This window comes from Abramis brama, assembly GCF_963993115.1.
Source record: "Abramis brama genome assembly, chromosome: 1".
Classification (NCBI taxonomy): Eukaryota; Metazoa; Chordata; class Actinopteri; order Cypriniformes; family Leuciscidae; genus Abramis; species Abramis brama.
Genome location: NC_139963.1, coordinates 78,297,316 through 78,313,504, shown reverse-complemented (window position 1 = coordinate 78,313,504; position 16,189 = coordinate 78,297,316). Strand labels below are relative to the sequence as shown.

The 16,189-nt window shown below is 39.4% G+C and overlaps 2 protein-coding genes across 3 annotated transcripts in view; one reads left to right on the top strand and one right to left on the bottom strand.

Annotated features, from left to right (window-relative positions):
* Window positions 1-16,189, top strand: part of LOC311088230 (uncharacterized protein) — an 86,061-nt gene that overhangs the window by 55,272 nt on the left and 14,600 nt on the right. The gene's annotated exons all lie outside the window — the stretch shown is intronic.
* LOC311090889 (putative nuclease HARBI1) lies at window positions 1,627-6,086 on the bottom strand (the record flags this gene model as incomplete). Of its 2 annotated transcripts, XM_084126514.1 has the most annotated exons (6): window positions 1,627-2,399; window positions 2,494-2,605; window positions 4,195-4,256; window positions 4,347-4,523; window positions 4,611-4,681; window positions 5,706-6,086. In XM_084126514.1, the coding sequence occupies 6 exons, from the start codon at window positions 5,861-5,863 to the stop codon at window positions 2,029-2,031; spliced, it is 951 nt and encodes a 316-aa protein (XP_083982640.1). In that variant the 3' UTR covers window positions 1,627-2,028. The 2 variants fall into 2 exon arrangements, with proteins under 2 accessions (XP_083982640.1, XP_083982639.1); XM_084126513.1 differs by lacking the exons at window positions 4,195-4,256; window positions 4,347-4,523; window positions 4,611-4,681; window positions 5,706-6,086 and adding exons at window positions 2,702-2,817; window positions 2,887-3,358.

Sequence of the window (16,189 nt, the reverse complement as noted above, 5' to 3'; positions counted from 1 at the left end):
CGAATATTCAGCAATCCAAGCTTTAGCATTTGTTCATTTGTACTATATCTGTTTTTTATTTGTTGAACATCAATTACATTTTAAAAAATTTAAGCTTAGATGGGTTTGGAAGTTTTTTGTATTTCCTAATTCGGGGAACAGACACAGTCTCTATATGATGATATCTAGGCATTGGCGTCGGAAGAGAAAAAAAAGTGGGTGGGTCCTCCCCCAGAAAAATGTTACTGGAGTAAATACCATTTCACTCCACGTCGTGCATTAAATGCACAGCTATCCGTGGATTATCCCCCTAATACGGTCATCTTCCAGCAATGACAGCTTAAAGCTGTTATTGATGTTTGCAACGCAATATTTGACTGGAAAGGTACAACGGGCGGTTACTTTTGTCAGTTGCGGCTCGTTTAGAAATATAATGTAGCGATTCAGCGGAAATGGAGTTTAATTTATTAATTTTAATTAAAAAAATATTTAATTTAATTCCTCAAGTGGAATGGATTTGACTGACGGAGCTCTGAAAAGCGAACAGACAAATGCGCTGAATTAGAGACGGTAAAAGTGAGTGGGTCCAATATCATTGATCTTAAAAAGTGGGTGGGTCCTGTCCCACCCATATACAATGGTTCCGACGCCCATGTATCTAGGTGAAAGAGGTTCTATGTGATGGGATTTATCTGACCTTGGTGACGTGAGACAGCTATCAGACGGTCGGTTTAGCCAGTATTATGATTGCAAGTGACTTAAGATGTTTTGTTTTTTTTCAGTTCATAATCAATTAGCATTCAGCTGCAACTTCTACAATCCAACATAACAATATTAAAGTTCTGAGCTTCATTTTACTAAGTCTTCTTTCTACCGCTGTGATTTTCAGGTGCTGAAGATGAACAAGATGATCAGGGGCCTGTTGCACAAAACTAGGATAAGGGATTAAGCCAGGATATCTTGGTGATCCTGGCTCAATTGATCCGTAATCCGGTTGCACTAAAGCTGGATAGGGGGCAGGAGGATATGTTATGGTATAAATTACCATGGAGATTTATTCTGTGGAGCTAGCCTGCTCCAGACCAGGCTAAATTCCAGGATCTATTTAATCTCATCCCTAACGTCAGTCAGCAGTCACCACAAATGGAAACCAATAGTTATTTCACTGCTCACTATACATTGTTATCACATATAACTAGACCCACTGTCATTATTTAAACGTTTGTGATAATTAATTTCAATCATTTTGGATAAATAATGATTTTTAGATGATGTTGCTATCATTAGATAATTTACAGTTTCCCATAGACTATAAGGCTATATATAAAATGATAGAATATTAGGGCCACAGAGGGAAAAAAAAGACAAGTCATAATATTGTAACCAGTTGTTTTAAAGGAGGACAGTTGTTAAAATGACAGATGTGGGGCATTTCGTGAAATTGTACTTCAGTATGGTTTCATAAACAAAGACATGCTGATGTGCCAGAATATTAAGTATCACATTGTCATAAGTATCAAAACTGTAAAAAGAATATGTAGCTTTTCTGCAGAAAGAACCAGCCTCATAAATTTATGACTATCCTTTTTCCTCAGTGTGGCCCTAGTACTCTGTCATATAAACAAATACACAAATACACATTCCATATGAATATAAAAACACAATGTGTAACATTATGTTCCTTTATTGAATAAGGACAAAACAAAGCAGGTAAACCATCAGCTCCTTTCGAAACTGAAGTCACAGTGACTCTACAAGATGGAAAGCACAGAATCAAAGCATATTATACAAAATGATACATACACATTCAAAGGTCTGTATATAACACACCCTGCATGTCTGCACACTAAAATAAATGCAGGACAAATCCATATACATCAACTGAACAGACAAATGAATGGATGCAGTAGCCTCCCTGCAGCCTTGTATTACACACAGTATACCGCACAAACATCATAAGAGGACAAATTCGTAAAAAAACGAACCCAAAAAAACCCAAATTCCTCTGCCACCGCAGGACATATTTAACCAAAATTGAAAGCACACATACTAACTAAAATAATTCAACACATATTGGTCCCTCAGCAGCCGACCACTGTCGTCATCAGGGAAGATTGCCGGATTGTCCCAGTCCATGGCTGGTGGCACTCTGGGGGCCCTCTCCTTCCTCAGGCAGGCCACATTGTGGAGGACAGCACAAGCCACAGTAATATCACATGCCCTAACAGGGCTGACCCTTAATTTGTGAAGGCAGTGAAAGCGTGCCTTCAGGAGGCCAAAGGTCATTTCAACTCTGGCCCTGGTCCTGGCATGGGCATGGTTGTAGGCCTGCTGTGCTTCCTGGGGGTCTGTGAAAGGTGTCAGGAGAAAAGGCTGGCAGCCATACCCCCTGTCTCCCAGCAACACACCAGAGAATTCACCTGTCAACACAAAATCTCATCATTATTACCTCATAAACACAGTGATATTCTTGACACAGCCATGATGGTTATAAATAGGGGTTGTGTGGCTTACCTTGTGATAGGCACTGATAGATTTCAGAGGCCCGAAAGATTCTGGAGTCATGGACTGAGCCAGGCCATTTTGCCACAACATTGCTGATCACACAGTCAGCATTGCAGACCATCTGAAATCATAAGATGAGGAATATTACACCAATCAATGCACATCACTGGCAATGCAGAGTGTTCGTCAATGGACAATATCAAAAAGTTATGTTCACCTGAACATTAATGCTGTGAAAGGATTTCCTATTCACAAAATCGGCCTCATGGGCACCTGAGGGGGCTTTTATCCTTATGTGTGTGCAGTCCACTGCACCAATGACATTGGGGAAACCTGTCACACAAAGTAATGAGTATCCTACTATGTGTTAACAGTTGTCCTGTAATTTGTAGATCCTCTTACCTGCAATCCTATAGAACTCCTCTTTGATGTCACAGAGTCTTCTGTGGCCAGGGAAGGAGATGAAGACATCTGCTAATGCTTTGATAGCCAGACACACACTCCTTATTGTGCGGCAAATTGTGGCCTTGTTCAGCTGTTCTGCATCCCCCACTGAGTACAGGAAGGCTCCACTAGCAAAAAAGCACAAGGCCACACAAACCATTTGCTCCACACTCAGTGCATGGCTCCGTGCAGTGCGGTGCTTAATCCTGGGACCCAGTAGTCTGCATAGATACCTGATGCCATCTGCAGAAAACCTGTATCTTTCATATAGATGGTCATCAGGGAAGGCCAGTGGGTCCAACCGGTCCCTGAAGACCCTTTCTCGCCTGAAGGCTCTCCTCAGCACAAGTGCTCCTTCATCCACCACAACTCGCAAGAATGGGCATGCCATTGTCAGAGCAGAAAGGAACACACAATTTTGGGCCTTCATATAGGCTAGTGGCCACACCTGGTGCTGGGGGGGTGGGCAAAAGAGGCCGGTGCCTTATAACGATGACTTGGTTGTACTGATTGCTGGGAAAATAAAAAAAACCTTAGAAAGATGCCACCGTCCTGTGTGCTCACAATAAGAGCTCATATGTCATGGCTCACTTGACTTTACGAGAATATACCTAATTTTTATTTTGAGCTGTGTCATCTTCTTGGAGCTGGGGGAGGAAAGAAAAATAATGATTAATACATTTGTGTTACAGTTAGCATACAGTGTACATTGAAGGCATATCTCACCTCCCTCTCAAGTTTTTTTATTTCAAGGTCCAGTTTCCTAATTGTCCTCTTTTTTATTTCAGACTCCAGTGCAAGATTTTCCATCTTTTTCTTCTTGTACTGAATGTCTATGTCTGCCAGTTCTATTTGGCGCCGGAGGTGGTTGCCATACAACTTTCTGATAGCTTGTGAGCTCTGTGAACACAATACAATTAGCGCAGCTGGAATTTGGCAGGATGTGGTGTCCTTTTATTAATACGCACTATGTTGCCAGGCTGGTTTTCCCACTGTATAGCATCTGGGTCCTGTAAAAGAAATTAGATTTTTTTATTTTGATGAGGACTCCTCACCATTGTAGAGTAAATAGTACTTTCACAGTCTTAACATGATACCTCATGCCTTCTGGAATCCAGAGAGATGGTCTCCTCCTCATCATCGTCTCCACCATGTGCTGTTGCTGCTGCACTGGGGCTTTCACCCTATCACATTTAATTGGATTCATATTGAAGCTAGTAGACAAGACATGCCAGGCCTACAGTATGCCTTTGATGGAGTACTCACTGGATCAGCATCGTCTGGTGCTTGTGCTGGTGGCTCTAACAGGAACACAGTGCTGCCAGACACTGCAAGGCAATAGGTAAACCAAAGTCAGACAGTCCAAATTGATTCAATATGAATGTGGTTGTATCCCATGTAGAGATGGAAGGCCATACCTTGAATGAAGCGGGTGGCATCTTGGGAGGAACCTATGCTCGTCTCTTTCCCCCCAGGGATCCCCTCTAAGACGGGCCTGCCTTTATTTAGCTCCAAGGCCATGTCCTCTGCTGGGGTAAGGTCAGCCTTTGGTGACCCACCACCCGTGCCTTGTCTGTGGGTATTCTTTTTCACTGCTAAAACAGTACAGACAATGTGTGCGCAGGCACCTTCTGGGTACAATATATGCTTGTGCTTTGTTAAATATTAGTCAGGGACCATACCATTCTGCAGAATGTTCTTGTATTTGATTTTGACCTGCTGCCATGTCCGTTTTGGCCCGTTCATGTTTAATCTACATCACGCACACACACACACACACACACACACACACACACACACACACACACACACACACACACACACACACACACACACACACACACACACACACACACACACACACACACACACACACACACACACACACACACACACACACACACACATTCTTTATCACAAGAACATTTAATGGAGTCACACTGCAAAAAATGACTTGGTATTTTTGTCTTGTTTTCAGTAAAAATATCAACAAAAAAAAATCTTAAATAAAGATGTATTTTCTTGATTTGCTAAATGACCTAGCAAAATAAGTATAGTTTAGACAAAAAATATGTGTGCTTAAAACAAGCAAAAAAATAAAAAATCTGTCAATATAATAAGAAAAATTGTCTTGAAATAAGTTTACTTTTTCCATAAACACTTAATTTTAGAAAAGTTCTCTTGTTTCACTGGCAGATTTTTTTGCTTATTTTCCTAGGTAATTTTGCTCAAGAAAATATTTAAGATTTTTTTTAGATATTTTTTTTTTACTGAAAACAAGACAAAAATACTAAGTAAGAAAGACATTTTTGCAGTGCAGTGAGCAACCGACCTTGGGTCCTTTGAAAGGCGCTATATAAATTAAAGTGATTATTATTATAGCTCATCTATTTATTCAATTAAATTTTATTTATATAGCACTTTTCACAATTGTTTCATTCTGTCAAAGCAGCTTTACATTAATAAAAGCAGGAGAAACACAAAAAAAAAACGGTGGACAACATAAGAAGCAGAGTACAACGGCTAAGATTAAACCGTACTGAGCGTAGTAACGTTAAATAATAATGTAAGGCTTTAATAATAATTTATCATAGCTTTATACAGTGTGATGGAGTTACTTTACACAATTTCACTCATATCTGCAGTGCATTTCAATTAAAAATTTAACCGTTTCATAATTACAGTACAACTGCGTTTTTGGAGATGTGAATTAAATATTTGAATTGTAATTGTGATGTTTCAGCGGAGCGGTGAGTGTGTAATTGTGCACTACTTACGCATTCAGGCGGTCTGCAATACTTTGCCACGCTTTTTCTCTTTGCTTTATCACTGTGGCGGTGTTGCCTTTCTTCTTAATTATATCTTTTACCTCCTCGTATGCCTCCATGAGGATTTGTGCTTCCGACGGGGAAAAGTACGCGGCTCTAGTTGCCATGGTAAATCAGTTAATCTGTGATCTGTGGCGGGGTCTATTTGAGTGAGCCGTGAGCGCGCACCTATCCAGGATTGGTTTCACCTGGCTTAATGAATCCGTGTCTGCTCATCCTGGCTTGGTCTTTGTGCAACCAATTAAGCCTGGACGCACATGTTTTGGCTTCATTGAGCTCAGCTGAGTCATTTATCCCGGATGTCTTAATTCTACTTTTGTGCAACAGGCCTCAGGAGTGTCTAAGGATAATAAATATTGACATGTATGTTGTGTTGCGGAGTCACGAGGCTCCACCTGAGAGCGGCATTTCCTTCACTTCACCTACACCTCAAACTCGACGTCAACGCAGAAAGGGTCACAATAAGAAGCCTGTAACTAAGCATGTCACTGACGAGCTTTCTGGTTTACTGAAACATATAACCATCTAAAAATATTGTTGTGAATAAAGAGTTTTCTGTCCATCTCTGTTTCTCTCAAGTCACATGAGAGAGCAGTAAGAAGGGTCTTTGTCCACACATACAAAGGAACTGTTGTATCTTCAGAGGAAAAAGCCACTGACTGGACAGTCAGGCTTGTACCGAAATAGCAGGACTACACTAGCTGGGATCAGCATGTGTACATGTGATATTGAAATAAGCAGTCATGTGCCTTACAGTAAATATGATTCTTTCTTTCACTTGCTCTTCCTTGCAATCTCCAATCTGGAACGCCAGCAGTTTTTGGATGCAAGATGCTAACCGGTGTGATCAGTCTAGGCTGGTCCCTGGAGCACCGGTGTGATTAGAACGGTCAGTGCATGACGTGATCAACAGCTAAATTCAAATGTGCTTTCGCGCGTTGGCTGGAGCTGAGCCAGAGACAGGTGCGCTCAGCTGTCATATATCACAACTTTTCAGTGTTTTCATCCACATAATGTTTGTTTTAGGTTTCAGACATAAGTACTAAAAAAACAATACATTTAGAGTTTGTAAAATACACTGACTGTATACATTACATTTGTACATTACATTTGGGTTATGCAGTGTTTTTAAATTATAATTTACACTGGGGTGCCTTGAGATTTACATGTAGTCATTTTACAGATGTTTTTATCCAAAGTGACTTACAACTGAGGACTAAAGCAAGCAAGGCAAAAAACTATGCAAGAAAGTGCTCAAAATACAAAGTTCAGGCATTGCTCAGAGTAGGTGGAAGAGAATGTGGAACAGAGGTGAAGAGGAGAGGGAGGTGGAAATGGAACAGAGGTGAAGAGGAGAGGGAGGTGGAAATGGAACAGAGGTGAAGAGGAGAGGGAGGTGGAAATAGAACAGAGAGGTGAAGAGGAGAGGGAGGTGGAAATGGAACAGAGGTGAAGAGGAGAGGGCTGAGACAAGGCCTTACTCAGAAGATCCATCTGACTGGCCACCACCACACCAGATTGGGGACTCATTTAGGCAGTGTATGGCTGAGAATGGCCCACAGAAATGTCCTGATGGGCCGTATCTGAGATCAGACAAGAGTAGACAGTGTTTTTCCAAAGCATACTGTTTTCGTTCAATGTCCAATGAAGAAAAAGTGCAGCGGGATTGGTTACTGTACTCCAAAAGTTCACCTGTTCACCATGAAACCAGTGGTGATCACATAAATGCTTATCTGTTGTGTAAAGTGCTTATCTGTTGTGTAGCATCACGCTTACGCCTTGGGAAAACTATTGACAGAACATTGCTAAGTTAGGAGATCCTAAAAATGGAAATTTCCTGGGTGTCCTTAATGCCATAGCACAATATGTTGTCACACTAGCAGAGCATCTTAGAAATGTAGCCTCTAAAGAAACCACAGGATATCTTTCCTGGTGCACTCAAAATGAATTTTTTGATTCAATTTCTGAATGTGTACTTGGTCAAATTTGTGCCCAGGTCAAAGCCTCCAAGTACTTTGCAGTGGAGTTGGGTTGCACACCTGACATTTCAAAGCAGGAGCTGGCCTCCGTAATAATCCTGTATGTTCATACAGACGACAACAAAAATGCCACCATCAATGAGTCTTTTGTTGGCTTCACAGTTGTGAAGGACACAACTGGTAAAGGCCTCACAGAAACACTGACTGGGGTGCTGGATAACCTGGGGTTGGAGTTGGCTAACTGTAGGGGCAGAGCTATGACAATGGCTCAAATATGAGGGGTATACACAAGGGTGTGCATTGTGCAAGCATTGGTGCAGCAGAAGTGTCCAGAGTAGAGGTCTGCTACCCAACCCGAGCCCGACGGGTCCCGAAAAACTCACAGGTTTCGGGTTAAGTTCGGGTTAATGTTTAATGAATAGCCTGCGCGTGCTATTTCAGACACAACACCGCAATCAGAGGGTGGCGCTGAAACCATCAACTCTCGATGCTGTTCTCTTCCTTCATAACTCGTAGTCTACTGAGAAGGATATATTTGTGTAAATAGTTGTGCAACTGCGCAAACTTTGTTTTGAAGTTTAATGTTTGGGTACCAGGGGAATTTGTGATTGTTTCACCTGTTCAACCACATCTAAGTTTCGTAATTAGTAAGTCCGTGCTTTTGCTCTTTTTTTTTTTCTTGTGTGCTGCTGTCTGCTGAGGGGGCCGCTGTGCCTTGGTGAAACGGTGTTTGTACATGTAGCATATTTTTTATTATATTTGTAAGCAATCATAAAATACAGCGTATTGAAAAAAAAAAAAAAAGTATTTAGAGTGAGAAACGGACCTCGGGTTCGGGTTGGGCTCGGGCTTAAAATATAACCATAATTTTCGGGTTGGGTTGGGTTAAATTATTTCGGGTACAAGCCGGGTTCGGGTTAATGTTTAACTATTTAAACTATTTATTTTCGGGCTAAAGTTTGAAGCCTGTGCAGACCTCTAGTCCAGAAGCACTATTTATCCCCTGCTGTAGCCACAGTCTGAACCTCCTGTTATGTGATGCTGCGTCATCAAACAGAGTGTGTCTAACCTTTTTTGGCACTCTCCAAAGACTACACCATTTGTTCGGCTTCGGTGAAGAGGTGGGATATTCTGAAAGAATTTGTGGACATTACACTGAAGCCTCTGAGTGATACCAGGTGGGAAGCAAAAATAAACTTGTCAAAGCTGTACATTTATAGTTATGGGGGGGATTCTTGATGCTTTGGAAAAGATTGAGGAAGTGGAAAAAGACGGCAAAACTGTCTCAGAGGCAAAGTCGCTGTCTGGCGAGATTGTCAGAATGGAGTTCCTCATGTGCCTCTTGGTTTGGTACAATCTTTTGTCAGAGATCACCTGTCAGCAAGGCAATGCAAGCAGTGGACATCTCGATGGACACTGCCATTGGAATGACAGACTCTCTTAAAGAGTCAGCAGCCATATCACCCTGTAGCCCAAGACTGGCGTTCGTGGCTCGACTAATCATTTACATTTACATTTATTCATTTAGCTGACGCTTTTATCCAAAGCGACTTACAATTGCTATACATTTCAGAGGTCGCACGCCTCTGGAGCAACTAGGGGTTAAGTGTCTTGCTCAGGGACACATTGGTGTCTCACAGTGGATTCGAACCCGGGTCTCTCACACCAAAGGCATGTGTCTTATCCACTGCGCCATCACCACCCTGTAATCGTGCCTGTTTTCCAAGATGACGCCTGCCTGTATACACGTAATGTAATGTCGTTATAAAGTATCTTCTTATTAAACTGTCTGTACACTTACAAAGTTCTCAATGCTTCGGTTTGCATGTAGGGACCCTCATTATGCTACCGTGTTAGTGTGAGGATAAAATTGAGCCTTGTTAGTGGTATTAACTTGCAATTTACTTTTACTTAAAATATGCCCCATATACTAGTGTTATGAGCTAATCTGTTTTTAGAGATAAAACTCTTTATATTCGATTATCATGAAAACGCATCCCAGGGAACGATCGACTCGGTAACCATGTGTTATTTAACCCTAGGTTCATTTTTCACTGGAATTGTCCTTTAAGGACATATTTGAATCATTACTATGTAAAGTGACATGTAGCATAAAGGTGGGGGGATATTTATTAGGGTTGTAACGATATTCAAACCGAACCAAAAAAACGCGATAGGCCTACGTATCGTGATACTCTCATGGCGTGAGGATGCCCCTCCCCCTGCTACCCCGGCCCAGCCCTGCCTAACCACCATTAACACCATATAAAAGCAAGGTCCGTGTTTTGTTACTTTCGATAATAAGCAAGGTGTAATCTTTCAAATTTGATCACAAAATTCAAACAATAAATGCTGTTTTGTTGCTCTTTAGGGCTGTTTACACCTGACCACTTAATGCGTTTTCTTAGATCGGATAGCTATCTGATTTATCAAAATGATTCCATTTACACCTGGTCACATATTCGTTTTTGCAAAACGGATATAAATCCAATCTTTGATTTCCACGCTATATGCAGATTTAATGACGTTCAAAGCAACAGATGTGATTTGCATTTTATTGATCATCCGTTAAAATTTCTAAATCAAAGATCGTTTCGGAGGGCATTTACACCTGGTCATTTCAGGATCTGATAGCTATCACAGAAAACGCATGAAGTTGCCAGGTGTAAACAGCCCCTTTGATGTGGCGTGACAGATCACTGTAGCTCCTCAAAAAAAAGTGGCAGCGCGAAGTGTGAGTAAACACGATTCTCCTCCTCAGTTACAGAATAAACATGAATGGACACCTGAAAGTTGTTGTTTAGACAAAATAATCAATTCACCTTCAACCTAAGATTAATCACTTTTTCAGTGTTATTATAATGCATTAATTGGTTAGTTACAGACATAATTTTAACTAACTGACACTACAACCATCTTATTCTCTTTCTCATTAAATAGATCAGAAGTGCTACATCATGCTGCAGGTCCTGACACACTTACTTCCACCAACTCCAGGAAGAGGTGGAGAGTCAAGCCGGTGCAGTGTCAGATCTGCGATTTCTTATTTGCTGGACTTTGTACGGGTAATTTTTATTTAGTTATTTATTATAATCTTGGATCACTGATAATAATTATATTGTCTATTAACATACCGGTAATTATCTTGCTCTAATATAACACTGAGTGATGTACAAAGAAGTGTAACTTGCACTAAAGAACTTTTGGATAGGACTATTGACAGCCTTCAAGCATCTACCAGTGCTTTGTTCAAACAGAGTATTCTCTTGTTAAGCCAACAGAGATCTTTTTAGGTCATAGAGCTGACACCAATAAAAAAAAATGGTATTGCACAACAAACACTTGCAGCGGATACATTTCAGTATATTTCCATCCTTGAAACCCTAAAATTTATCTTTGGTAATAAGAGATTTCAGACCCTCTATTTGCAGTCTCACAGAAGTACAGATGGTAAGATGTATGACTATTGTGATGGTGATCATTTTGCAAACCACAAACTGTACAAAACACACCCTAATGGTCTACAAATTCAAATTTACTTTGATGATCTTGGGTCGAAAACAAAAATCCATAAAATGGGGGCGGTGTATTTTTCATTGAGAAACTTGTCCCCTGAATATAACTCAAGCTTGGCCAACATTCATCTTTGTCTTCTTTTCAATTCTATTGATAGAGAGAAATATGGCTTCGCAAAAATCTTTGAGCCTCTTTTAGATGACATAAAAGTCCTAGAGATGCAAGGTATTGACATTTTGATAAGAGGAGAAACGAACACAGTATATGGAACAGTCTGCCTTTTCACTGCTGACAATCTGGCTTGTCATGCGCTGTGTGGATATGCAGAAAGTTTTTCTGCAAATAAGTTCGGCCATATTTGCCTTGTTGATAAACCAACTTCACAAACTACGTTTAATGAAGATGAAATTGAAAAGAGGAACAGACACAATTACCTGCAGCATGTTGTGCTGAATGATGTTAGTATTTCAGGAATCAAAGGAGACTCGTGCTTGAATACCTTGGAATTCTTTCATGTAACCGAAAATGTAGGTGTTGATATAATGCATGATGTGCTAGAAGGTGTTGCACCTTTAGAAGTGAGACTTTTACTTCAGCGCTACATTTATGAAGAAAAACTGTTGTGCCTGGAACAGTTAAATGAAAGAATTGCCAGCTATGATTATGGGTATTCAAACACAAAAAACAAACCAAGTGTCATCCTTAACTTGAAATCTGAGACAGCAATCAAACAAACAGCATCACAGATGTGGTGTCTCATTCAAAACTTACCTTTTCTTTTGGGGGACATTGTCAATCCTGAGAGTCTGCACTGGCAGTTATTCATTTTGTTACGAGAAATTTGCAGCATTATATTTGCTCCTGTTGTAACCAGAGGTCTTGCAGTATTCTTGAAACAGCTCATCATAGATCATCATAAATTGTTCAAAGAACTTTATCCTGCTCGAAATCTCATCCCAAAACACCACTTTATGATACATTATCCTAGTATGTTAATTAAATTTGGACCTTTGTCAAAACTGTGGTGTATGAGATTTGAAGCAAAGCATAATCCTCTCAAACGGCAGGCACATGCTGTTTGCAATTTCAAGAATATTTCAAAAACTCTGGCTTACAAAAACCAGGTACAGCAAATGCATTGTTGGAAATTTGGGGACCCGTTAGTTTATACAATGTGTGTGCCAAATGCATATCCTGTTGTTGTTTGTTCTTTGGAATATGGTAACCAAATAAGAGAAGAACTGAGCTCCTTGTCAGATGTGTCAACAGACACAGTTCATGTGTCAAACTCTGTTAGTTTCTGTGGATACAGTTCTGAAGACGAACCAATATTTGGTGAAGTTGTCCACTTGTTCCCAGAGGTGGACCAAAACATGTTATTAGCTTTTTTAAGGACTGTTAAGGTCAAATATTTTGATGATCACTTTTACTCATTCGTTGTGGAAAAGATGGAGGAGTACAGGCTTGTACAAATTCCTACTGATCTGGCAGATTCCAGACCCCTTGATATTCAGACAAGTTTTTTAGATGATCAGATCTACATCAATCCCAGATACAAAGTATTGACATGATTTATTTTGTATCTGCCATTCTGCCTAATGAATTTGTGAAACTGTCCTGCTGAACATATTTTTTTACTTCTTGAAACTATCATTATATTCTGCAGTCCGAGTTCTATGAATGTAATTGAATTTTCAAGACAATAAATGTTTTGAACTCATTAATGGTTGTCATTGGTCATTGTTTTAAGTAACTGATATTAGGCCAAAAATACCGCTTTTTTTCTATAGGCTTTTAGGTGCGTTTTCCTGCACATTCTGTGTAACCATGGACAACACATATACTGTGTTAAAATGACACATGTTTACACATCTTTGTGTTAACCTTTCCTGACACATTACTGTGTTAAAATAATTTACACAGTGAATGAGTTCAAATTAACACAAAACTAGTAGTCCTGGAGCTCACCCACAGATGTGTCAAAATTTAACACAGGTCGTGTCATTTTTAACACATTCTTTCTAAGAGTGTATGCATTTACAAAAACACATTTAATTTATGCTTTATTTTATATGCTTCTGTGTTATACGTCACACATATGACCAGCGTCGGCCAATAGTGAGCCTTCGTGTGACGTATAACACAGAAGCGCTGCGCTAAAACACTACGTGAACCAACTCGAGGCCCAGAGAGAAGGAAATGAATAGTGGAATAAAGTCGTTATTTTTTTATTTAATTTTTTTGCACATAAAACGTATTCTCGTCGCTTTATAAACTTAAGATTGAGCCACTGTAGTCACTTGGACTATATTAACAATCTCTTTAATACATTTTTCTGGGCCAGCAAGTTATAATGTCTATAGAAGCCTATGGAGGAGTGATCCAGCTCTCAGATTTAATCAAAAATATCTTAATTTGTGCTCCGAAGATCAACGAAGGTCTTACGGGGTTGGAACAGCATGAGGGAGAGTAATTACTGACAGAATTTACATTTTTGGGTGAACTAACCCTTTAAGTGATGAATCTCTTAAAATCATTCTAGAGTTTATAACAGTAAAAGTATAAGTATTTTCAGTTTATATACAATTATTTTCATGTCACACCATATGACGATTGTACGCACTAATACAACAAATTGTCACATAAATTCTGATTCCAATTGAAAATTTTGAAACAACATGTTTCTATAAAGATGAGAGTCAACCATTTTTATGCCTGTTATTTGAAATTTTTGAAAAAAACACTTTTTTATGGTACATATGTCACTGACCATATATCAAGGAAAGGAATAATTGAGAATGGAACTCCTCAGGGTAGTGTTATAAGCCCTCTGTTGTTTATTGTTATGATTAATGATGTATTTGCAACAATAGTATAAATAAATCGCTGTTCACGGATGATGCAGCTCTGTGGCTCAGAGGTAGGAATGTAGAGGATATTAATCAATATTACTAGTATAAATATTCAGAGAAAAGAAGTAAGATAATTAAAGAATTTCAGATGAAAGGTAATCAACAATTAACATTAAAGATGATTTTATACTCAGTAGAAGGGGGTAGATTAATAATACAGTTTTTAAATAGAACTAATTTAATCTATAGAATATAGATAGGCTATTAGTGGTATTATTATTAGTATCATTATCCCTGATCTCTGGAATGTGATGGGCTTTGGCTGGAGATGGAGGAGCTGAACACGCTGCGACACTGAAAGCTCGAGCCCTGATTGTTCTGGGAGTTCTGATATACTGTCTCTGATCTATTGCCTACAGTAGATGGCGGTAATGCTCTTTTTAAGAATGCGAACCGCCAATAAGCCCGAAGAAGAAGAAGAAGAAGAAGTTCCAGCAAACACCGACAGCTCCAGCACTGAACCCCATTTATTTCCAGTGTTTCCGAAACACGCTCGCTGGTAAGTTGACGAAATTACTGTATTTTTCACTTTTAAACACTTTAGCCGTCCTCTCATGAATCTAGGCAGTAGTTGTGTAGCCAGCTTTAGTTAGTGTTTATTGGAAGAGAATAGTTAACTGCAGCTAGCTTAGTGACCAACACTTCACTAATGTTCGCTACCAGTCAGAAATGTGTAAATTAAACCCTGAGGTCATAGTTAAATAATGTGATGTTGCACTTCAGAGTTTTTCTGTCAGCCCTGTTTACATACATGAGGTGGTCAGAATATTAGAAATACATCTGGATATATAAAGCAAATAAGTACAGCAGCAGCAGCACCCCCACAAATCCTCAATGATAAAACCTGTAAATGTGTATAAAATCCTGAACTTTATAGAAAATCACAATTTATGGCTGAGCATACAGTATCATAAATTAATGCAATAAACATATAAGTTGCATAATGTGTTGGATGAGCAAAATGATCATCCAGCTTCTTCCATAATGTTGTTGTGTAAGAATAACAATAGTGCTTTATGTGTGTGTAATATATATATATACACATATACATTATCATTTAAAGGTACAATATGTAAGATTTTTTTGCACAGTGTGATATATATTATAATATAATATTATTTCCTGCAGTTGTGTACTTACAATATCCCAAAAGTCTCCAAATATTTTTTATTTCAGAGAAATTCCAATTTTAAATATTGGCCCGTCCCGGAAAAATATGTCGCCTGTCAATGACGCAATATCCGTGCTATCCTCGGTCTCCGCTCGTACTGCCATAGACATGACGTAACCATGGCGACAGACGTGGACAACCACGTAGTGCGTAACGTTTAGCGGCGCGCTGTTCTTGTTTCGTTCAAACGATCTGTATGTTATTCTAATGTTGATCTAGCTTACTGCTAGTTTCATATTGCAAATAAACTAACACATAGAATAACATTTAGCTTTCACCACACTCAAATGCAGTTTAGTGTGATAGTGTAACGTTAGACCCAGTGAAACAGCGCTGCGTTTCCTCAAGTTTAATTCGTCTGATGAACTGACCTGTGTGTGAGCAGTAATTCAGCACTTGCGGGAAGTTCGGTAGAAGGAAATGTCCTTATTCCTTTATATCTGCGGGACTCGCGTGTGATATCTGTCTATTATTAGCAATCGTGACCTGATTCATACCACAGTCATGATAAAAACATGAATGTTTTCACTCATCCATTAACATTATTAGATCCATCAGCTTGACAGCAAGTCCCATCATTCAGCTCGTCACTGCGTCATCAACCTACACCTTTGTTATTGTATAAGGTTAGCGATCCATAGTGGTGAAAAAAATTACATATTGTAGCTTTAATTTAAAATGATGTACTTCAGAAATCATTCTAATATGATGATCAAGAAACATTTCTCATTATTATCAAAGTTGAAGATTTTTTTTTTTCATTTGTGCTGCGTTCGACACTATAGATCATCAAATACTCTTAGATCGACTACAAAATTAGCCCATGACCATATTAGCCCAGTTCTGTCAACACTG